Below are 22,594 nucleotides of genomic sequence, written 5' to 3'. Positions count from 1 at the left end.
AAGATCGGACCCTGCCCACCTAACAACTCGTCATCGTTCTCTGTGAGAAGTCGCTCCTTGAAGCAAGAACCGGGATCCACCATGCTGTGCATTTCGCTTGCTCTCCAGGGCCAATGGCCAAAAAGATGGTGGAAAAAAAGGTTGACGACTATGAATGCCATCATCTGACCTGCCGATTGGTGGAACAACACGCCCGCAATAAGCAAAGCAAGTCCCTTGCCAACCCAGTGCTATTTCCTGGACTGATGCAATGCCCGCGAATGAGACTAGTACTACTCTTCGTCATCCTCGGGCTGCTCGAACAGAAAGTTGGCGGCCAACTCTTCATTCTTGTCACAGGCAAAGTAGGCTTGAATGACCTGATCCCGTGAGAAGCCGAGACCGCAAAGGCGCTCAATTGCATCGCGTTCCTCTGGGGTAACACTGATGGCAGTGGAGCCGGGTGGGAGCGGGCCTCCGTCACCTTCCTGATCCTGCTCGATAGTTAGTAAGGGCCGTGATGACGAGATCGAGCAATCTGAAAATCAAAGGTCATCGTACCTCTGCCAAGAGTTGAAGGAACTGATCCGGGTTCAGACTGATCATTTGGGCGAGTTGAGGGTTACCTTCGGCCACTTGTTGCAGGAAAGGCTCCAACATTGCCGGTTGTTGTTGAACAAGTTGACGGAGCTGTTGGAAGTGAGGGCTATTCCGTAAGAACTCCAGGTTTACCGCTCCTTGACCTCCTGCCCCGGCAGGAATGCCACCAGCTCTCGCTCCGAGGGCAGCCCCAAGACCTGCCGGAAGACCTCCTCCAGTTCCACGTCCCTGTTGGCCAGCCTGTGCCGCAGCTTCGAAAAGATTGATGGGTTCGTCTCCAGAGCTCGTGTTGGTCTCTTGCGCTTGGGTGGGAGCAGCAGCTGCTGCCGCTGCAGCGGGCGGAGATGCGGGCGTGTCCTGCGCACCAGTACCAGCAGCTGGAGTTGCTTGTCGCTGTTGGGCCTGGATGTTTTCTGGGATACCACTAAGAAGATACTCGATGGCACGGTCTGGGTTGAAGTATGCAGCTCGTAGGGCACGCTCAATCTCCGGCCTGCCGAATCCCATGGACTCCATTTCTCGAATAGTCGATTCGTTGCGGTTACCCATAAGAAACGCAGAAGGGTCATTGAAACCGCCCGCTCCAGTGGTATCAGTAGACGGGGCTGCTGTGGCAGACTGTGCGGGAGTAGGGGTCGACGGCTGTTCCGAGGGGGCAGCTGGTGCACTGGCTGGTGGTGCAGCAGGCGCGGCAGGGGTCGAGGATGAGGTAGCCGCAGGCGTTGATGGCTCTTTGGGCTTTGACGCTGCTGCTTTTGGCTGTGTGACGTTAGACGAGAGCGGGAGATGACCATGGCCTGGAAAGACGAACCTTGCTGATCATGCAGACAATAAACCCCTTCTCCTCGATCTTGTAGGACTCAACAGTGTTGGCATCGGCGAGGACCTTGCCTTTGCCAAAGATCAGTATCCTAAGCCACGCATATCATAGCAACCTCATCTTACCAGAGTAGATCAACTTCTGTTGCGAAGCGTCCCATCCTTTCTCGGCAGCGACCTTCTCTTTCACTTGAGCGATCTAAGGGAATGTGTCAGCCGTGAGCAACAACTGGCTAGCCAAGGTGCAACGTCGACGTACAGTGTCAGTAGGCTCCGCCTCGATGGTGAACTTCTGCTGCTTGAGATCCTGTGTTCAGGTTAGTGATTGTCTCAAGGCGCGATATCAGATCGACTGACTCTGAAGGAGAGCTTCATCTTGCCCCGGGACAACGCTCGACCTGGCGTCGCAAGTTCTTAGTTCGATGGGTTGCAGCAAGGCTATCAGTTTGGCTAGGAATAATCCTGATGAAGAAGCGAGGCGACAGTGGCTAACCCGCGAGGTGAAAGTGGTTTGATACGGGAAAAAGTGGTTGCAAGTAAATGCGGCGAATGAGGCGGCGGACTCGTTCAAATGCTGAATGACGACGTTGTGAGCCTGCCTGCGCCGTTCCACTTCGGTTTATTATTATATTCACGACTGACACTGCCCCTGGTTTGCCTTTCACGTGACCGTCATCCTTATTCACCCACATTGACACGTGATGAGTCCTCGTCACACTGTACGGGGTCACAACTAGTGAGAGCAACTCTGAAAGCATTGTTGGTCATTCGAATGTGGCATTTATTCATTATGGACTGGAGTCGCCCGGTCTACTCTTTCTTCTCTTCGGTTTGGGAGGCGCATCCGGAGCAGCACCCACCTTCTCTCCGTTCTTTGCGTCTTTTGGCGCCGAGGTTGGACCAGTAGTTATGGGAGGTACAGCAGACGGCGCTCGAGACTGGCCCGGGGTGCCGACGTTTGACGGTGCTGCCAGACCCTTTGCATGACCGTTTGTAAGGTCCTTTTGCCTGGAGAACCTAAAATGACCTGGCTCACCCACCAAGGGCACCTCATCCATGTACTCCTTCCCATACTGCAAAGTCATTCGTAAAGCATCCCATACGGTCCTTGCCTCACCGTTGCTATCCTCGTGCGGCTGCACAGGACCTCCTGTTGGCTTTTCGGAACTCGAGGCTTGACTCGTTGGCATGGGCGTGCTCTCTTTACTCTGCTGGGATGGGCCTGATATGGACTGTGCCAGAGACTTTTGCACCGGCTTGTGGTATGTGTGTCCGTGGGCTGGAGAGAAATACGACAAGTCTGCTGGCGTAGAGAAGACTTTGTCGAGGGATAGAACCGTGTTCAGCTGAGCTACGGCTTAGTCACTGCCGCGACTCGGAGATAAAAGTCTGTAAAACTTACCATGCGATAGTTTAGGACATTGGCGACTGAAGGAGCTTGGTAGATCACGTCATTGACGATGTAATAATAGCCCAAGACTGTGACGCTCCTGTCGTCTTCATTCTCACGGTTCTGTTTTCGGATCACCCATACATTTGAATTCTCCCGGCCATTTGGTCCATCAACCATGACCTTTTCTTCAAGCGGATCATGTTGGACCACATACTGAATGCCGCGTTGATGCCGAAGATTGGCCTCAAACTTAGCCCTGGTGCCTAGAATATCATTCTGGTTTGGTGTGCCGGCCCATTGCGTGAAAAGGGACTGGTTACCAGACACCTGGTCGAAGAATGGGGATGTCGCGAAATAAAACAGGACTGGAGAAGTCAGTTTGGCCGGGGACAGGCTTGATGAATGATGCACACACCGTTATTGGAGTGTAGGTAGCCCCCATTCCATGCAATCCATGTTGGATCGAAGTGGGCTTTGTCGGTCAAGTCATCTTTGGCGTCACTCATGTTGAAAGCAACGGTAAGGTTATTGCAGAGTTGCTCATTTTGTGGCCAAGAGTATTGGACACGACCTTACGCGTTGCGGGCAGCAGACCCCATTTCTGATGGACCTCAGAGCTTTAGGGCGATGGTTGAGGCATCAATGAGAAATGATTCACTGGGACACAACAATGTCAAGTAAAGGGGGGCTTCATGTGGTGAAGTTGAAGGAAACGGGATGGCACGTGCAAGGCTGGACTTGGCATGGCTTCGGCTCGGTCAAACCATTTCTCCGATAGAAAACTCTTTCACTGCCAGTGACTGTTGCAGACTGTTGAAACTTCGACGAGTGTTTGTCCATATCATCCGGGAGTTGACAAGGCTGGGTTTTCTTACATCTTCTGTTCTCAAGCAGTATCGGGTGGTGTTCTACGGAAGTGCTTCAATTTGAACTGTGGTGGAGTTCTACGACTTGTTTGAGTATATATCCTATCAGCCTTGTGGGGCTGGATCGCTCCGCCTACCCTTCAGTATTCAGCGTGTGGTACAGTATACGCCAGTCTTCGATGACAACCCACGGGTCGATTCTGTTTGTCGACGCATATGATTCATTTGCAGAGAACATAACCGCCTTGCTTCGCCAGCATCTCCACGTTGAAGTCACCTTGATCCAGATAGACTGTGATATAACAGCACAGTACGGCCAGTCGTATCAAGATTTCTTTTCGTGCTTCGATGCCATTGTTCTAGGGCCGGGGCCAGGGTGTCCGCAGAAAGACACAGACGTTGGCCTCTTCCTCAGAGTCTGGGAATATGCTACCAGAGACAATATCCCGGTGTTGGGCATTTGCCTAGGATTTCAAAGTCTATGCACTCAGTATGGAGTGCCCGTGGTTCGCATGGATCTGCCGTGCCATGGCCACGCGAAGCAGGTGATTCATTGCAACAAAGACATCTTCTCCGACATCGGGACAGTCATAGCGACAAACTACAACAGTCTTGGGGTACGGGTCAAAGATTTCAATTGTGACAACGGCTACAGTCGACCCAGCTCGTCCGGATCTCAGGCCAGCTTTTCATCGTTGCAAAGCCTTCAGTCTTCAGCCTCGACAGTGTCAAGACTATCCGCAGAAAGAGCACTGTATCGGCCCAAAGATAGTCTCGAGATTCTGGCATGGGACTCGGACGGTTGGGTAATGGCCGTCAAACACAAGCATTATCCGTACCATGGTCTCCAGTTTCATCCAGAATCCTGCAAATCGAACGACGAATGCGTTCGGATCCTCCAGAGATGGTGGCAGAGTTCGAGTGCGCCCAATGCACGTTCGTCCCGGCCACCTCTAAAGTCGACGGATGGCTTGTTCTATGAGAAGCCTCCGATGCATTTGAAAGCGGACAGTCGTGACTCTACGCCGCTACTCAAGAGACTGACCGAACTATGTAGTCCTTGTGACCCCAACGTGTCCTTCTTGACCCTCCCGCTGCCCTGGGGAGCCGGAACAATATCCTCCTTGTGTCGGGACATGGCCCCTTCAGGCTCTGTTGTCATGCTGGAATCCACCAAGAGAGGACGGTATAGCATCTACGCATTCCCTGACGAGTCAAACTTCCACATCGAATACGCCAAAGGCCAATGCACAATCCGGCAGGGCGGTCGTTGCATTGCCACGCTCCAGCTTGATCGAGAAGAGGTCATGCAAGCTCTCGAGTCCTTCACCTGCAGCAAAAAGCCGAAAAACAAAGATGGCCAGACTACACCCTTTCGCGCCGGCTTCGTGGGGTTTTTGTCCTATGAGTTCGGCACGGCGTCGTTGAATCCGGACGAACGTCCGCTGCCAGGTGCCGAACTCTTGACACCGGACGTAAGTTTACTCTGGGTCGATCGCAGCGTTGTGTTCGACCATGTCACAGGAGAAGTACATGTACAATCGATCAGGGAGGGCGACAATGCCTGGGTGCAAGAAACGGCACAAAGACTTGAAGCTGCCGCTCCACCCGAGTCGACAGCTACTGCAAGAGACACCAAACTCCTCCAGGCAATTCTATCCGATGCCACCTGGACAATGCCAGACCATGACAAGTATATTTCGCAGATCCGAGCATGTCAAGCCGAACTGCAGGCCGGCAACTCATACGAGCTGTGCCTGACAACCGAAGCGAACATCACCACCCCTTCTGCTGGACACGACATTTCGTGGCTTTTATACCAAAACATTCAGCAACACAATCCGGTCCCCTTCGCTGCATATCTGCATCTGAACAAAACGACCATTCTGTCCTCGTCGCCCGAACAATTCCTGTCATGGTCATCACGTCAAGGCACGATCGACATGATCCCAATGAAAGGGACTGTCAAGAAGACGGCCGACATGACCCTTGAAAAAGCCAGTGCTATCCTGGCGTCTGCGAAAGAAAGCGCCGAGAACCTAATGATCGCCGATCTGATCCGACACGACTTGTACGGCACAGTAGGCCGGGACGCGGTCGTCGAGGTCGTCAAGCTGTGCGATGTCGTCGAGACAGAAACGGTATTCGCACTGGTGTCGCATATCCGCGCACATGTACCTCGTGGTGGTGGTGGTGCTGTAGCTGCAGCCGCCGATCCGACGCACACCCCCAACGACCACTTCGAGCAAGAGATGACCAGATACGGCATCAGGGCCCTCAGCCACACCCTTCCTCCCGGCAGCATGACCGGCGCGCCGAAGAAGCGGTCGTGTCAAATCCTCCATCAACTCGAGCAGCGCGACAGAGGCGTCTACTCTGGAGCCATTGGCTATATCGACGTCAACGGTAACGGTGCCTGGTCCGTATGTATCCGAACAGCATTTTGTAACGACCAAGAGACGACCACGACGATGAAGGAAACTCCACCTCTCCACAGTCAGTCATCATCAAATAATAATATCCCAGAACCAGAGGCCAGGGCCAAAGGACAGCAACACTGGCGTATAGGAGCCGGCGGCGCCATCACCGTCCTCAGCGACCCAGAGCAGGAATGGGAGGAGATGATGACCAAGCTGGAGAGCGTGACCAGGGGGTTTCGACTCGACTGAGCTCGAATATCAGTGATCATCACACTCCTTTGACCTTTTATTTGCCGAGAGGTGATATGTGTTATTTAGTATGTAATCCTATAGAACTTGGCGAGGGAACAACTAGGTATCTACATCCATATTATTCTTGAATCAACTACAACTGTGGGGGTCAGTTGAGACACCTGAATTCAACACTACAGCGAGAGGGTAGTATCTATTGTCTGCAAAATTATAAGGTTTCGTTTCGCCTCACTGTTGTATTCCTAGTTAGATGCAAGAAAAAATAATCACACCCTTAGTATTATAATTAGCTGGAGTGCCCCTGTGCCCTACGCGGTTTGTTCGCATAGGTTGAGTTTCGCCAAAATGTGTCGAATATATGTACCATTTATTGCATATATATACACATATACACAGCAGCACTCCACGCACCGCTACCGGAGAGAGAGGGGAGTGTGGATTCGACTAATGTCGATTTTCCCATCGTACACTTGATGTATCATGCATTGTGTGTCTTGTTGGACCATCATTCTATCAGGTATCTACCCTAATCAACCAGAAACGCGGTTTTCAGAAGTCCTATGAATGAGAGGCGTGTAGGAGCAGCAAAGAGAACATCAACCACACCACGGTGTATGCCAATGCAGAGCGTAAACAGTCCTCGGAATCATGATCCCTATCCCAATAACTCCAGATGCCCACCGCATTAAAGGTTTGTCGCGGCTTCTTGCGGCGAAAAACCCCCCAACATGCAGGTACCAATCTCACAGAAGCAAACATACACACCTCGTGCACATTCAAGTCCCTTCACGCTCGTCGCTCAAAAGAAATATAGACAACGCAATGAAACGCAGAACAATACAACAAATACAAGACCATACCGAGTTTATGCACATGCACCGGTGATGCCGCCGAACAAGGAAGCCCGTTTGTACCTCGAACCTCGAAACTCCCATGCCTATCCAAGAAAGAAAAACCTTTCCAGGGAATCCGGCTCAGAAGGTCCACTACTTTGATGACAATCGTCATATCTCAACCAGTGGAGGCCGTTCTGCCGTCGCAGTGTGACGCCGTGCTCCCGGCTGCCCCTGCTGTTGCCCAATAGCCTTCATGACACGCCCAAAGTATTGTGCCACAAAGCCTTCGGTGTAGTAACTATGGTCGGAACTATGGTCGCCGACCAGATTGTGCGCCAGCTCATGACAGAGGATGACCCACCAGTAGACGAACGCGTCGGCATAAGCGTCTGCCGCATTCGCGGCGCTGCCTGCTGTTGCAAGGCTGCGCTCGTGGAGTTCCTCGTAGTATCGATAGTTGCAGAAGATGCTGCCGTTGCGGTTGAAGGCAATGGTCTTCCCCGAGGTTTCGAAAAAGATATTCAACGTTCTTGGATCCAGGCTGAAGATTTCACCCACAGATTTGAGGAGGGTGGCAAAGCCCGTCAAACCAGCCGAATGCTGTTGCAAAAATCCGGATGAGTTACTGACCGACGAGGGAGACAGGTACATCTGGATCCCGTGTTGGATGTCCGCCACAAACGTCAGGTCATGCGCAGGATGCTCGTCGCAATATGATTTGGTCTCCGACAGCACATTGGTCTCTCCACGAGAGTACAAGTCTGACGAGTTATGAGGGCGAGATTTCTTGATGGCATTAAGCAGATTCTCGCGTAATCGATGAGGGGCCGTGATGGGATCATTCGGTCCTTGTTGGCCTCCGCCTTGCTGGTCGTACTGGTAGGGTGGAGGGGGATCTTGCTCGCCCTGGGTCAGTGCTCTCTGGGAGCCTTGTTCAGGCCCATTGGCAACATTCTGACCGAGCATGGATTGAAGATGACGATTGCTGCCTAAACCAAGCTGGCGGGAGAGGTTAGAAAACAGATTTCGACCCTGCCCTCTGCGATCCCCGCCGTCGATGGATAATGTGTCCTGCTCCGGAACTGGCTGGGAGCCGGTATGGTCTGGGGAGTCGGGAAATCCGCCTGGCAGTTGAGCATGCTGTGCTTTCTCCTTTGCAGCTTGCTGCTGTGAAGCCTGCCACTTCTTTTCCTCTTCCTGAATCCGGTTCTGCTGCTCCTCCAGCTCTTGTTGTCGCTTACTTTCTGCGAGTCGCGCCTCAGCGGCTTTTTGGCGGAGAATACGGGAAACGTTGAAGCCACGAGCACGGAGGTCAAGCAAGTCCGTCTTCAGTAGCATTTCGAGTGTGATTGCAGAATGCAGTTTCGGACGGGTGAGCAGGATATGCACGAGAGCCTGGCTGACCTGGTACAAATCCGGTTTCTCCCCAGCGATCCACAGCGTGTATTCGCGGTTGACCTGCGTAACGACGGCACTGCGCTTTTCGGTGTGGCTGATGTTCCGACCTCGTAGTGACCTCCGCAGAGAGATAGACGAAACTAGTTGCACGGTCAGGTTCTTTTCTAGCCACTTCGCGTCATGTTTTATGGTGTCAGGAGGTTGTTCATGCAGAAACAAGGTCGATCTCTCCAGGATTTGCTTCTGCAACTTCTGAGCTGGCTTTTGGTCGGCCAACCTAGGACCGTGCCGCGCTGCTTCCTCAACCAACGAACTAAGTAACGGCGAGCCGAGCGCAAAATAGAAATCCTCTAGGCTTTCTTCCTGGGGCGCAGCAAGGATATTCGTTTTGAACAGATTATAGTTCAAGTAATCGTCAATGATGATCGCATCCTGGGCACTGCACAGCTGGAATTCACGTATGCCTTGAGCTTCTTCCTCGTCGACGCTGTCAGCCTCGTCTCCGGCGCCAGAAGACTTGTTGGCTGAGGATGGAGGCGCGGGAAGTTCTTTACTGGCAAGTAGGAACGGTGCTTTCTTCATTTCTGCAAAAAGCTCCTTATTCTTTTTGAGTGTCTTAATATCATCAGCCATGCTACGGAGCAGGGCCATATATTTCTCCGCGTTGCGGAAAGTGGCAGAAATGCGCGCGGGCTCCCTGACTAGGATCTGCGCAATCTCCATCTTGGATGGTTCTTGTTTCGAGCCACATTTAATCAGAAAAGCGTTGCCTTCAAACCCGAAATCCACGTAGTGGAAAATCTCGCCAAAGACATCGCTCTCACCTAGAAAGCAGTTCCGTGGCGACGTGTAAGCCTTCGGAGCAGACTTTTCTTTGTTCTTTGGGAAGATGGGAACGAAATCCAGGTTATTCAACCTAGGGATGTTGCTGATATTAATTTCGTTCAAACGACCCGCGAAATAGGCGAAGATGGCACGAGCCTCTTGGTAGCTAGTTGGGGGTCGTTTCGCGAGAGCGTTGATGCAGACATCCATTGGCGGATTGAGTCTTACACCAAATTTGGTTGCATGAGGTACCCAGTCACGCTTCAGGATGTCAAATCCAAGAAGGGCAGCGCCTTCATCGGCAAAGCATTGAGAAGGGGTAGCAAGCTCGTCAGGTTTGTTCTCAAGTGGCAAGAAAGGATTCGTGATGCGTGAATAGTCAAATGCGCTGTATCCATAAGCATGGTGATGTGACAAGAAGTAAGCGAGAGTCCGGTCTCGCAGGTCGAGATCCTGTGTAGAGCCCTTCTTGCCCGCCCGGGCCATGATAGCAACAAGCTCTTCCACACCGGGTGTCGTTCGCAAACCGAGAGAACTCAGGAATTTCCCCTCTGGGCTGCTGCTGCGATAAACACCAGGCCAAGCCAGTACTGGAAGACCCAGTTCGCGTAAGTCCGGACGCGGCTCAAACAATTCAGACACCTTGTACCGTTTCGAAGAGTCGGGGTCCTCCTTGTCCTTGACATGTCTTGGACAGATCGGCGTGCTCCTGAGTTTTGCAATATCAGATCCTGGGATGTCTTCCCGCACAGAAGCAAGATAGTGGATCAAGTCGACATGACTCCATTGAGGTTTGGCTCCTGATTCTGTTTTGGGAACCTTGGAATCTAGTGACAATAGTCGCTCGAAAACGACACCTAATTCCACGGTCTTGCGTACGCCCAGCGCCACTAAAAATTTATCCTTGACGTTCCCAAGACCTTTGATCGTGGCCAGATCGTCGAAGAGTTTGACATTGGGGAAGTACGAGTCGCCAGGTTTCTTCATACCAAATTTTGTCGGAACGACTGTGTGCCTGGAGAGCAATTCCACAAGAGCTGTCTTGGACGGCTGGCTAAGAGAGTCCCACTGTTTCGACAGAATGGGCAGAACTTGTGCGCTAAACTCGGGCGATCTCGTCATGTCCTGGTCTTCCGCCAAAATTTGACGGTTACCAGATTGGCTGATGAGCCATCGGACCCAAGTCACGAGCTGTAGCTCCTCCCAGCCCAAACTTTCCAGCTCATGTTTGCTCATGCTCTTTGTAAACTTGAAAGGCATAACTGTAGGCGGCACAGGTAGGTCAACGGGAGTCCTACTAGGGTTCAAAAAATGACGAATCTCTCCCAGTGGAAGGAGAGGACTAGTTCTGCCCTCCGGCTGCTCATCACTAGCAACTGCAACCCCTAGTAAACTGGCCACTGTCGCTCTGTCGAGGGAACCACGGGTAGACTGCTTGGTCAGCCATCCAAGAAACTCTGACACCTGATGTGGAGTGAGAGGATTGGATTCCAGAGCCTTCTTGATATCCGAAACAGTCACTTCGGTAATGAGCCCGAACTCGACGAGTTTGTTGACCAGATCTTTTGCTTCTGCCGCCAACCTTTCCGGAATGATCGGAATGCCCTCCATAAAGCTCAAGTCCTTCGGAGCAACACGCACTTGGTGGGTGGGTAAAACGCCACAGGTGGAGACCACCTCTATGGACGCCTCTTTACTGCAAGTCCAAAAGGCATCCTCCAGAAGTTGTCCTATAGATTGGGACGGGGTTGACTCTCGGAACGTGAAGTTCTTGAAGACGGTGATGGCTTCGTCAAGGAATGGAGAGACTTCCTCGATGCGGATCTTCGAGCGGCCATTGGCTTCCCGTTGCATCTTCTCCTTGAGCTCCTGCATTTCAGACGACCAGGCTATTCTGCAAACAATTCCTGCAGCACGCAGCATCTCCACATTCCAGGTCCTGACGTATCGAGCATTCAGATCAATCGACTCTCGCTCGACCGTAGGGATTACTGAAGGAGCCGAAATATGTGCGCTCAAACCTGTTGTCTGGTGCGTAGGAAACCCGATGAAGATCTTCCCGCCTCTGCTGGGCAGCACGGTACCGAAGACATCACCAGCTGCAGATGCCTTCTTAAGGCTTCCATCTTCAATATAGGGGGCAGTCAGGATGGCGAGCTTGGTGAACTTCGGTGGAGGCTTCTTGGTAGCACGTTCCAATTCCTCGTTGAACTTTTGACCTGTAAAGGTCTTGATGGTAGCAGTGTTGACGTTGAGAAACACAGTGGCTGAAACCTTGGACGTCAGAAGGTCTGAATCCTGGGACCGCTCCGGCTTGGTATCGGGCTGACTCTCTTCTTGCACGGTTCCCGCTAACCGTGAGAAAAACTTCCTCAAAGATGTACCGGCTTCACGATCCACCGCTCGATTCGTGTCTTTCTTAGCCTTCCATCCTATGACGGCCATCCACTGACCGTCAATCTGGGCGATCTCTTTGGAGACTTTGGTCACCTTCATGAATCCTTCACTAGTCTTGGGTTCGATGTTTCTTGGAATGGCCAGTTCCAGACTGGGCGAGGTCTTCTTCTTCAAAGAAAGGACATTCCATTCATCTAGCCAAAGTTCGATGTTTTCTAGACCAACGAACGTAAGACTGTTTGCCAAGAATTGTGCAAGAGGGAGTAACGGGGGAACAGGAGATGTGGTGTCACGGTAGTCGAGGACAAAGTTCGTATCAGGTGTTGTCTCTGATTCAGGAAGCTGTAGTCGTCTTGTGAACAGATAATTATTCTTCCAAAAGAATGCCATCGCTTCCTTTCCAGAGGAAACAAAAGGATTCTCACAATCCGCAAAGGTTGAGTAGAAGCCAACGCCGAAAGCACCGATTTTCGTCTCGTCCGGGTTTCCCTCTGCAATTCTCTTGAGCCTATTCCAGTCATTTTCACTGAACGGCGTCCCGTTGTTTGTCACAACAAGCCGTTTGAGTGTGTGGTGTTGCACGGTATGTTTTAAGAGGTTGGATGGCGAAGATTCTGAAGGTAAAGGCACGGTGGCGGAGGGTATTGTCTCGAATTTGATGATGACTTTTGTTGCCGACGCATCTGCCGCATTCTGTAGCAGTTCTCTCAATACTGTCCATTCGCCCGAATATCTGGCCAACACTTTGTCTATCAATGCTCTTGTATTCACTGTAACAGCCTCCTCATCGGCGCCAGACCGCAGGGTCCGCGCCCGAAGGGCATCAAAATCCATGTCGTCCTAAATCCTGATACTGAGCTGACGCAGAGGAAAGGAACAGTAGGGACAAAGGTAAGAAAGGAATAGTGTATCCGGAAGAGACACGAAACCTCGTCGCCCCTGCAACGTGTTCGGTCAAAAGGAATGAGCTGGTTGAACTCGAGTCTTGGTGGCAAGGAATATCATGGAAAGAACATGGCTTTTCGCATTCAGGCGGCCGACATAAGGGCTTCGACGGATGCAAACCGTCCTTAGCACAGGAAAAAGTCTAATCGTGTAGGAAAGTCAGAGAGAAAAACAAAACAGACAAGTTGGACGAATGTAGGGAATCGGAGTCGTAGAAGGCGAAACGTTCCCCGGACGAGGCTGACGTCGATATACCAAACACTCGGCGCCACAGTGGCAGATCGAGTCGCAGGCGTGCAGCGCGTTCAGTTGTTTCAGGCGCATGTCAGCCTGGTGTCTGCGGTGTGGCTGTGCTGGCGTTACATAAGCGCACTCGGTCGTTGTGCAAGCATTGGAAATGCTTCCCCGTACTTTTGCTTTTAGGTAGTTTTGCTCGGCCCTATGCTTCCGCGATCGAGGCACGAAACCACGTGACCGCAAACACCGTTGCCTCTCTGGCTCTATCTATCCCCGTCTTTGCCTGGTTTGCATACCACGTATACCGCTGAAAACCACATTGAAGCAGCTAGTGGTCATACCTTGGCGAGGTGATCTTCCTTGCTGACGGTCGTGTTGGCCAGGTCCATGCGCTGATCGCATAAGAAACTCCCGCTGCAGCCATGTCATTATGGGATATAACCCTTTTCTACCCACCGCTGGCGCCAGGGTTAACGTCCTGTGCGTCCCGGCTGGTCCAGTCACGCCCGGACGATTTCAGGATTTTACAAAGTTGTTGCAGGACGCGGCGAACGCGAAACTCAATCATTTGACTTCCTCGAGCTCTGCCCAGGATGGCCCGCGAACATCGAGCGAAGACAATTGCATCTTATATGAGATTTCGCCAACGCAGGACCCGGGGCGACCGCATCTATTTCCTTTTGAAACCAACAGCCGATGCCAGATATTGCTCGGGCTCATAGACGGCGAGCGGATTGAAGACAATGCGTCTGAGTTCGATGTCGAGGACGGGGCATCCACAGCCGCCTTATCGGATCTCGAAGCGATTAAAACTGGCTTTTCCCAGCAATCACCGTCCCACCTTGGGTTGCTTGTGCGTCAGTTGGTTTATTTCAGCAAGAAGAGGCCTACCTCGGTTGATCGCGATATAATCTTCATGTCGGACACTCAGGGTGGTGCCGTTGCACGTGAATTTGAGGCCGAATTATCAAATCCATTCACGGCGAAGGTTGAGGCCATGCTCAATGAACTGAAGGATCAGCCCATTAGTATGGTCCCAGGTGCCAACGCCCAGGCGTGCGTCCGTAGCAGCGATACGCCAAACCCCAGCACTCCGAGTCCTGCGTCAACACCGGTACCAACTCCGAGCAGCGGGTCCTCGATAGTCGACGCCGACACGCAGAGCGATACCTCAAGGGGGCGTTTCAAGATTGTCCACGGTATGTATCAACTGCAGTGCGGGCTTTGGAGTGATGCTCTGAGTTTGCTTGCCGATGGAGCATCTATGGCTCAGAATGGACATGATCACCTCTGGCACGGAAAAGCTCTTGAGAGCCTTCTTTTGTGCATGTTGCTGTTGTCCTGGTCCGGGCAGGGCTTCACAGTACCTCAAGTATGTCGTTCTTTACCTAATAGAAGCGGCATTTTCCAGACAGAGGTGTCATCCAAGACCGGAGACTCACACAGAGCTCTGGCTGAGTTGATGCCGCCTATGGTGGAAAGCATTCTCGAGCTCTACGCAAAGGTGTCGAATCTTGACCTAGGAGGATCTTTGCAAGACGTCTTGAGAGAATCCCGTATTAGGGCTGTGAATATACTTGTCCTTGTCAAAAGCAATGGCGGTATCTTAACCCAGGGTTGTCTCGATCAGCTTGTTCTAGGCCGAATGGAGACTCCAGCTGGCGGGATACCGGTGGCGGGCGAGCCTGTTGCGGTATCAAAGGCCGGATTAGCCAACATCTTGATCGAGACACTCCAGGCTTCGCAATCGAGCAATTACTCTACCCATTTCACCAGCATCTTGGTCGCGGTAACTAGCAGCCTTTCGGTTTTAGGGCTGAGCAGGAAGCATGCGTTCTATCTCAAGCAAATGGTACAACAGTTCGTTACCAAATTGATTGAAGCGCGAAAGATTGGTGCTTCTGCAGTTGGTATCCATCCTGCAGCTGGACTTCCGCCTGTCAGCCATGCGCTTCAAGGGATCCTTCCGGAAATGGCCACAGGCATCAGAAAGATGTTGAGCCTTGTGGCTGATGCATACGGAGCCCCAGTGCCTCCAGTTGCTCCCCCCAGGCACCTGATCACTGCAGATATCAACGTTATCAGTGAGAAAGTCCGCACATGGGCAGCCGAGCATAGCTATGGAGACCTCGTACTGAAGTTAGAAATGCTGAGGACTTGTATAAGCGTCTGTGAGGCCTTGCCGGATGTTCCAGCAGGCCTTCATTTCACCTCATACATTCTGCAAGCAAGCAAGCGGGTCGTTACACTCCCAAGACAATCCACCAATGTTTCTCCGCCATTGATGTCAGTCGAGGAACAAGCCCGTCTGTTGGACAGCATGAACCGTGCAGCCCTCGCGGCCCCAAGGCTGGGTTTTCCGAAATGCAGTGCGGAATACTGGGACGACTTTCTAGTTCGGGATGTTCAAGTCTTTGAACGAGATGACGCGTCGAGACTAATACCACACAAATCCAGTGATCTTGCTGTCCGAGGAAGTGGGCTCACCGACACCATCCGAGACCCATTTATCTATAATCCGTTCGCAAAGACAAAATCAACTGTCGCCGCACCTGTTTTGGTGGCGGGAGAACTCGCATCTTTTGCTGTGATCCTTCAGAACCCACTAGAAGTGGAAGTTGAGATCGAAGACATCTCTCTAGTAACCAAAGGCTGTTGCTTCGTGCCGTCGCATCATAGTATTGTCCTGGGCCCTCTGTCGGTACAGACATTTGCTCTGAGCGGCACACCCACTGAAGATGGTGATCTCGAAATTGTCGGCTGCAGAGCGAGGATCCGCAACTGCTATGACCAGGAATTCCTGATCTTCCGTGAAGACTGGAAACCCTACCCCAATCTAAAACACAATGCAGTGGGCACAGTTCGTCGGAGGACGAACCGGAGTTCTAAGACGAGTGACGACCATGAAACACTCCTTTCAATCCAGCTGGATTTACCAGTGCCCGCGTCCCTTAAGCTCAAAATCATCAGGCCTCAGCCACGAATTACAATACAGAGTGACGGCCTAGGAACGCCCTCCATCATGTTACTCGAAGGGGAGAGCCGGACTTTTGATCTCAAGCTATTCAACAAGAGCACTGATGTGCCGGCTGATTTTATCTTGGTAACCACTGAAGACTCTGTTAGCTCAAGGCTGCAGGAAGCGCTTTCAAATAAAGATCTGAGCTCTGCCGAGATCCATGAAGTCCAAAAGCAGTTGGTTGAAAGCCCTGCCGTGGTGGTCAGGAAAAGGAACGTGGGCTCGTCAGCGACAATCCTTGGGCCAGGGCAAGCCGGCATCTACGAAGTCACCATTGTCGGTCGACCAGGTCTCGTCAGTGCCACGGTGCAGGCAGACTACGCGTATCTCGGTTCGCCCTCCCAGGAAGTGAAGGGAACGTTCTATACGAGACAGGTCCGCTTTTCACTCTCCATTACTGTTAACGGCAGCATCGAGATACCACGATGTAACATCTTGCCAATTCATAGCGACTTTGCTTGGAGATCGAACACCACACTAAGACACGGCAGCGAGCAAGGCCCACATCCGCCCGTCCAAACCACAAAAAACAACATCTTCGCACTTTCTGATTGGTACAACGATATAGGGACAGGCTCGGATAACTATTGCATGTTGTCATTAGATTTGCGTAACGTTTGGCCACGACCCCTCAGCATCGACATACAAGCCCGAAAGCGGAGTTTGAATTCAGACCTCGAGAAGACAGAATGGGAGGAAGCGTTTACAGTTCTTGAAACGTTGCAGCCAGGCTACATCACCCGGGTTGTGCTGCTGATACCACGTCTGTTCATTGAGGATTCTCACGCCCAAATACCCAGCCTCGAGACGCAAAAGCAGTTTGTCGTGACGACGTCTAAACTGAGTGCTGAAGCAGAAGCCGCAAGTAGGGAGTCATTCTGGTACCGCGAAGAGCTCCTGAAGTGTTTGCGAGGCACCTGGAAGGACGAAAGCTCGGGCCGTTGTGGAGAGATCGATCTTCGGAAAGGTATCAGACTGAGCCCGCGACTAGTTGATGTTCTGAAGTTGGATCATGTCGACTTGACTTATGCTCTCCAGCCCTGTGATGGGCAAGGGAACCGGGCTGATGGCGACGCAAGTACTCCCGTGAGACAAATTGGGAGATCACATTTTATCCTCAAATCCGAGACGTTCGCGACCTTATCAGTCAAGGTGCACAACCGTACTCAGGATAGCCTTCGACTCCTTCTCCGGCTCCAGCCCTCACTTCGAAATCAGCCACATACTATAGCGCTGGATCTTTCTCGACGGTTTCTGTGGTCTGGAGTGCTCCAGCGCGCTTTGCATCCTGCCGTGGAATCTGGCGGGACGGCCGTGGCCGAGCTGGGCATCATAGCACTTGTACCGGGCGATTACAACATAACTGCATCAGTCGAGGAGATCAAGGCTCGGCGCGCCAAGTCAGGGGATTCCGTGAGCACAGGCTCCGGAAGGAGGATCTGGCACGCACGAACGCCGTGTCTGATCGATGCTGTCAACGACGACTGATACTGTTGGAGGGGGCTTCTATCGCTCAGAGTACGGATAGGACAAGGTCGACAATCTGTAAGAAGACGTCCCTCTCCAGCTCGACTTTGGCAAGACCCAATCCGAGCATCAACTGGCGGTTCTCCTCCGGCGACTTGGTGATGATGGCATTTGCGATTTGAGAGGCGTACAGCTGACCCATCGCCTCGCGATCGGAACCACCAGCCCCAAGCAGTGTCCGTGGAGAAAACCGAGTCGATGGAAGAAGAGCATCATCTCCCGAGCGGTTCGTTTGGAAATATGGATCCGAGTCCGTTGGATTCTCGCTGAGAAGTGGCACGGTAACCTGACGATGTTGAGCATAGCCCTGAGCATAAAGCTTTCTATAAAAAACATACCCATTGCGAAAGTCTCCCATTTTGTGTAATTGTGATCATTATCTTGTCCGCAAACGACATACTCATAACGTCGGTCTTGACACCATTGACGTCTCCTGCAACCTGCTTCGTGGGTGCTGGGAACGGAATTGTTACCTGCGTTTCTTCTGCGGTCGGCGGCGCGCCGAGCACGTGTGGCAATCCCATGCTGTCGATAAACACCAGCTCCTTCTGGTCGATAGTCCAAGGTAGAAGAAGAAGTGAGAGTTGAATTTCAAGCCCGTAGTAACGGCCGTACGTTGAAGGGGAGTATCCATCACGTGATTAGAAGTCTCACCGCCTTGTTTGACCGCCTGCGCAGCCTTGTTTCTGCCGGCCAAAATTTTCGTTTTGGAATGCGCCGCGAATTCATTTCAGCAGAAGACTGCGGTGGTTGTCTTTGCTGTAATCTTTGCACTGGGTATATGCTAGGCGGGGCACAGGTTTCAAAAGCCTGTAGTCACTATCTTCAACATGGCTCCTCCCGTTCGTCGTCAGCGGAAGCAAAAGGCACGGGCCCGGGAGGAAAAAGAGAAAGGGCAAACGGCCGCTCAGCAGACCAACCAAGAAGTCATCATACCACTGAGCAAAGCCGAACGGGAAGAAAAGAAGCGGAAACTCCGGGAAGAACTACGAGCGCAACAGCCGAAGGTGTCGAGCAAAAAGCAGAAACGGTTGGACAAATACATTGAAAACAAGTTGAAAAAGGATGAGACCCTGGATCTTCTGCGGAAACTCGAGCAGGAGAAAGAGAAATACGATGCTGCCGCTATCGCTACTCTTCAAAGTACGAAGAATCTGGGGAAACGGAAGTTTGGGGACTTCGTGAATGGGGATGGGCCTGGCCACGCGGAGAACAAGAACGCACGCAAAGGGCGACAGGAAGAAGATGGCTCGGACCTTGAAAGTGAGGACTCGTTCGAAGCAGAAAACCCGGCGTCTTTTGAGCCAGGAGAAAAGGAACCGGTGGTGAAAGCGCCAACCACCACTCCTACAGCGCTAGGGAGCGGTCTTGCGCAACCACTGGCGCTTGATGAAAATGGGCTTCCTATAATTCAGTCTCGCAAAAGCAAGAAGCGGAAGAAGGCCACCGTGATTCAAGATCCGCTTGAATTGCCTTGGGAGGGCTTTGATTCTGAGCCGAGTGATCTGGAGGAGGACAGTGAAGATGAAGAAGAAGACGACGAAGACGAAGATGCAGAAAGTTCTGACGAGGACGTGTCAGGGTCCGATTCATCCGATGCTGAAGAATCCGAAGATGAATCTGATGCCGACAGCGACGAGGAGTCCGACACAAGCGCCTCTGAAGGATCTGACAAAGAGAAACTCAAGCCGCGAAGATCAGCTTTCAAGGCCTGGGCAACACAGCAGCTGAACCAGGCTGTTGGACACGTTCCATCGTACACAACAGGCGAGGGACAATTGCCGCCCAAACCCACTCCGCGCGCCCCAGAGCCCAACCCTACGCCGACCGATAAGCTCACTGTACCGGAGACACCCAGAGAAACTGCACCAAATCGAAAAGCTTTTGCTGTACATGTTGACCGGCCAGAAGAAATTCAAGAGTCCAGGTCTGCACTGCCGATCCTGCAACGCGAGCAAGAAATCATGGAGGCCATCTACAACAACCCCGTGGTGGTGATCAAGGGTGATACGGGAAGTGGCAAGACGACCCAAATCCCCCAATTTCTGTTCGAAGCCGGCTACGGATATCCAGACGGTCCGACCCCGGGTCTGATCGGAGTCACGCAGCCCCGTCGTGTGGCCGCTGTGAGCATGGCCAAACGAGTTGCAACAGAACTAGGACAGTACGGGGATCGAGTGTCCTACCAAATCAGATTTGACAGCACAGTGTCGCCCTCCACCGCTGTCAAGTTCATGACCGATGGTATTCTACTGCGAGAACTATCACAGGACTTACTCCTAAGGAAGTATTCTGCAATCGTCATTGATGAGGCGCATGAAAGGAGTGTCAACACCGACATCCTGATCGGAATGCTGAGCAAGATCGTGCCGGCGCGAATGCAGAAGAGTCAATTCAACCCGAATCCGACGCCCCTGAAGCTGATTATCATGTCGGCCACTCTCAACATCGGCAACTTTCTCCATGATAAACTCTTCACCCCGTCGTTGAGACCGCCGATCGTCGAGGCCGAAGGACGCCAGCACCGCGTCACCACGCATTTTGCTCTGCGATCCAGAGGGGATTATGTGGATGAAGTCATTGAAAAGGTCAGACGAGCGCACCGGAAGCTTCCTAGAGGCGGCATTCTGGTCTTTCTCACCGGCCAGAACGAGATCCGACAGGTCGCCAGTCGACTGCGAGAGCTGCTCGCACCACGCAACAAACCAGACAAGAAAGTAGCAGCGACGCCACGCGTGCAGATTGCGGCAAACGAAGCGCCTCTGGAAGCGGAGGACTGGGAGATCGGCGAGCTGAAAGTGACGAATAACGGGCAAGACGACTTTGACCTTGAGATTCTCACCCATTCAGAGGACGAAGCCGAGGAAGCCGAATTCGACATTTCCGACGATGACGAAGAAAATGAGCCAGGAGAAAACGGATCTCACCTGACAACCGCACAGAGAGCCACATCTTCAACACAGGGGAAAGAAAAGGAACCGTATACATCAGTTCACATTCTTCCGCTATATTCGCAACTCCCCACGAGCGAACAACTGAAGGTGTTTGAGCCACCGCCAGCCGGGTCACGACTGATTGTACTGGCCACCAACGTCGCAGAGACTAGTTTGACGATACCGGGGATTCGGTACGTGTTCGACACAGGACGGAGCAAGGAGCGCAAATACAACCTGGACACGGGGGTGCAGAGTTTCGAAATCGACTACATCAGCAAAGCCAGTGCGCAACAGCGAGCGGGCCGAGCAGGACGAACAGGGCCAGGGCATTGCTGGCGGCTGTACACGTCGGCGGTATACGAGCAGTACTTTCCAGAGCATGCGGAACCCGAAATCCTACGAGCGCCAGCGGAAAGCGTGGTGCTGCAGCTCAAGGGATTCGAGTACCCACGGCCCGTGGCGCAATTCCCCTTTCCAACACCGCCGGCCGCAGTGTCCCTGAACAAGGCCGAAGCGCTTCTGAAGAATCTGGGCGCGCTCACATCCACCGGCAGCATTACCGAGCTGGGCACCCAACTGGCAAGCTACCCGCTGTCGCCACGGTTGGGCAAGATCCTCGCGGCGGGTATCAACAATCCAGACCTGATCTGGCAGGTTCTGGCACTGGTGTCGGGTCTAGCCGTGTCGGAAATCTATATCTCTGAAGCGCAGCTCGACCTCCTGGACCCGGAAGTTTCCGCCGACGCAGAGAGAACGCAGGACGAAGTCTACACGCGACAACAGCAACAAGAAGACGACGAGCGCGACCGCCTACGACAAGAATACGGCCGCGTCCGCGCCACGCTCACACGTCTCGACAAGACATCAGATGCCATGAAACTCCTCACCGCCGTGACAATGTACTTGGACGCCACAACATCCAAAAGCAACAGCGAAGAAGACCGACGCAAATTCTGCCGGGACTTCTTCCTGCGCTCCAAAGCCATGGCCGAAGTCTCACAACTGCGCAGCCAACTTGAGGGTCTCGTACGGGCGAACCACCGCGCAACAATCACCAGCGAAACACTCGCCAAGTCGCATTCATTGTCATTGGGGTCCAACAAACTCCCAGCCAACAAAATCAAACAGCTCAACGCCATCGTGGCCAGCGGATACATCGACCAAGTGGCGATCCGGTACGACCGGGCGCCAGCCGCGCCCGCAGACATCGCCAAACCACGCAGGGCCATCGACGTCCCTTATCTTCCTTTGGTCCCGCTGCACGACGACCCGCATGCCCCGACCGCCCTGAAAGCAGTTTACATCCACCCGTCGTCCGTGCTGGCTCGGCTGTCTGTCAAGGAGATGCCAGAGTACATTGTGTACAGCCATCTTCAACGATCGCAGGCGCACAGTGTCGCTGAGAGCGATGCCGCTGCCGCGCTGGGCGGGAGACATGCCGCGATGGCGACGGCGGTCAAAATCCCAAAGACTCGAATGTTCCCATTGACGCCGCTCGACGGTGCCCAACTCGTCCAATTGGCCCGCGATACTGCCCTTATTGAATACGGCAAACCTGTCCCGCGATCGAAGGTCGAGGAAATCCCTGGTTCTGGTTCTGGCTCTGGTTCTGGCTCTGGTTCTGGCTCTTCTCCCAAGCGTAGAGAGTGTTGGGTCATCCCGGAGTTGAGAGGCGCAAAGTCAGGAGCGCTGGGCTGGCCACTGCCGCCCGTCAAGGTCAGGCAGGTCCTCGATGTCAAGAGCAAGTCTGGTTGGAGGGTGGAAAAGGTGTTGAGCTGAGTTAGCATAGTATAGTAGTAGCCACCTACCTAGGTAGTTGCTGGCCTACGCATATTGGAGCGTCCTACAACTACATGATGTACCACCACTTCTCGTGGCACTGTCAGTTGGACATAACTTTTCCTTTCAAGCCTCAACAATGGTCGACAGTTGATGCCTGCCTTGTGCCTTTTACCTAGTGGGTAAACATATCTGTATTTGCGCCTGCACCGGCCACCACCTATTACTGCTAGGTACTTATTAATCAAGAAGAGCAAAGCATGAAGACCTGGCCCAAACCGAACCAGGTTTGTCACAGCTATCCTTCCCTTATGGTAGGGACAGAACCAGGACAACAATTTTGACCAATTTTGAACAAGTCGTAGT

At 52.7% G+C, this 22,594-nt stretch overlaps 7 protein-coding genes across 7 annotated transcripts; 3 read left to right on the top strand and 4 right to left on the bottom strand.

Annotated features, from left to right (window-relative positions):
• Positions 1 to 272: 272 nt before the first annotated feature.
• Positions 273 to 1,773, bottom strand: HMPREF1120_05076 (UV excision repair protein Rad23; the record flags this gene model as incomplete). Its single annotated transcript, XM_009159235.1, has 6 exons — positions 273 to 473; positions 541 to 1,338; positions 1,391 to 1,470; positions 1,525 to 1,597; positions 1,658 to 1,705; positions 1,756 to 1,773. 6 exons carry the CDS (start codon positions 1,771 to 1,773, stop codon positions 273 to 275), a joined length of 1,218 nt encoding a protein of 405 aa, XP_009157483.1.
• Positions 1,774 to 2,186: 413 nt separating this feature from the next.
• HMPREF1120_05075 (uncharacterized protein) lies at positions 2,187 to 3,297 on the bottom strand (the record flags this gene model as incomplete). Its single annotated transcript, XM_009159234.1, has 3 exons — positions 2,187 to 2,744; positions 2,801 to 3,156; positions 3,207 to 3,297. 3 exons carry the CDS (start codon positions 3,295 to 3,297, stop codon positions 2,187 to 2,189), a joined length of 1,005 nt encoding a protein of 334 aa, XP_009157482.1.
• Positions 3,298 to 3,591: 294 nt separating this feature from the next.
• On the top strand, positions 3,592 to 6,603 carry HMPREF1120_05074 (aminodeoxychorismate synthase). The gene has a single exon (XM_009159233.1). The coding sequence runs from the start codon at positions 3,837 to 3,839 to the stop codon at positions 6,324 to 6,326; it is 2,490 nt and encodes an 829-aa protein (XP_009157481.1). The 5' UTR covers positions 3,592 to 3,836; the 3' UTR covers positions 6,327 to 6,603.
• A 75-nt stretch (positions 6,604 to 6,678) lies between these two features.
• HMPREF1120_05073 (uncharacterized protein) lies at positions 6,679 to 13,008 on the bottom strand. Its single transcript, XM_009159232.1, has one exon. It carries the CDS (start codon positions 12,617 to 12,619, stop codon positions 7,334 to 7,336), a length of 5,286 nt encoding a protein of 1,761 aa, XP_009157480.1. The 5' UTR covers positions 12,620 to 13,008; the 3' UTR covers positions 6,679 to 7,333.
• A 244-nt stretch (positions 13,009 to 13,252) lies between these two features.
• Positions 13,253 to 17,932, top strand: HMPREF1120_05072 (uncharacterized protein). Its single transcript, XM_009159231.1, has one exon. It carries the CDS (start codon positions 13,398 to 13,400, stop codon positions 17,472 to 17,474), a length of 4,077 nt encoding a protein of 1,358 aa, XP_009157479.1. The 5' UTR covers positions 13,253 to 13,397; the 3' UTR covers positions 17,475 to 17,932.
• HMPREF1120_05071 (uncharacterized protein) lies at positions 16,021 to 18,085 on the bottom strand. The gene is made up of 2 exons (XM_009159230.1): positions 17,852 to 18,085; positions 16,021 to 17,799 (listed from the first exon to the last, which is right to left on the bottom strand). The coding sequence occupies exons 1-2, from the start codon at positions 18,035 to 18,037 to the stop codon at positions 17,500 to 17,502; spliced, it is 486 nt and encodes a 161-aa protein (XP_009157478.1). The 5' UTR covers positions 18,038 to 18,085; the 3' UTR covers positions 16,021 to 17,499.
• A 172-nt stretch (positions 18,086 to 18,257) lies between these two features.
• On the top strand, positions 18,258 to 22,590 carry HMPREF1120_05070 (adenosinetriphosphatase). Its single transcript, XM_009159229.1, has one exon. The coding sequence runs from the start codon at positions 18,344 to 18,346 to the stop codon at positions 22,226 to 22,228; it is 3,885 nt and encodes a 1,294-aa protein (XP_009157477.1). The 5' UTR covers positions 18,258 to 18,343; the 3' UTR covers positions 22,229 to 22,590.
• Positions 22,591 to 22,594: the final 4 nt, after the last annotated feature.

Source organism: Exophiala dermatitidis (genome assembly GCF_000230625.1).
Source record: "Exophiala dermatitidis NIH/UT8656 unplaced genomic scaffold supercont1.4, whole genome shotgun sequence".
Classification (NCBI taxonomy): Eukaryota; Fungi; Ascomycota; class Eurotiomycetes; order Chaetothyriales; family Herpotrichiellaceae; genus Exophiala; species Exophiala dermatitidis.
This window is presented reverse-complemented; position numbering and strand designations above follow the sequence as displayed.

Bases quoted from the DNA above. Each gene is read 5' to 3' on its own strand.
- HMPREF1120_05070 (XM_009159229.1), top strand. From the start codon at position 18,344: ATGGCTCCTCCCGTTCGTCGTCAGCGGAAGCAAAAGGCACGGGCCCGG.
- HMPREF1120_05071 (XM_009159230.1), bottom strand. From the start codon at position 18,037: ATGGGATTGCCACACGTGCTCGGCGCGCCGCCGACCGCAGAAGAAACG. The intron at 17,800-17,851 runs GTATGTTTTTTA...CAACATCGTCAG, and splicing joins ATGGGAGACTTTCGCAATGG to GTTACCGTGCCACTTCTCAG.
- HMPREF1120_05074 (XM_009159233.1), top strand. From the start codon at position 3,837: ATGACAACCCACGGGTCGATTCTGTTTGTCGACGCATATGATTCATTT.
- HMPREF1120_05073 (XM_009159232.1), bottom strand. From the start codon at position 12,619: ATGGATTTTGATGCCCTTCGGGCGCGGACCCTGCGGTCTGGCGCCGAT.
- HMPREF1120_05072 (XM_009159231.1), top strand. From the start codon at position 13,398: ATGGGATATAACCCTTTTCTACCCACCGCTGGCGCCAGGGTTAACGTC.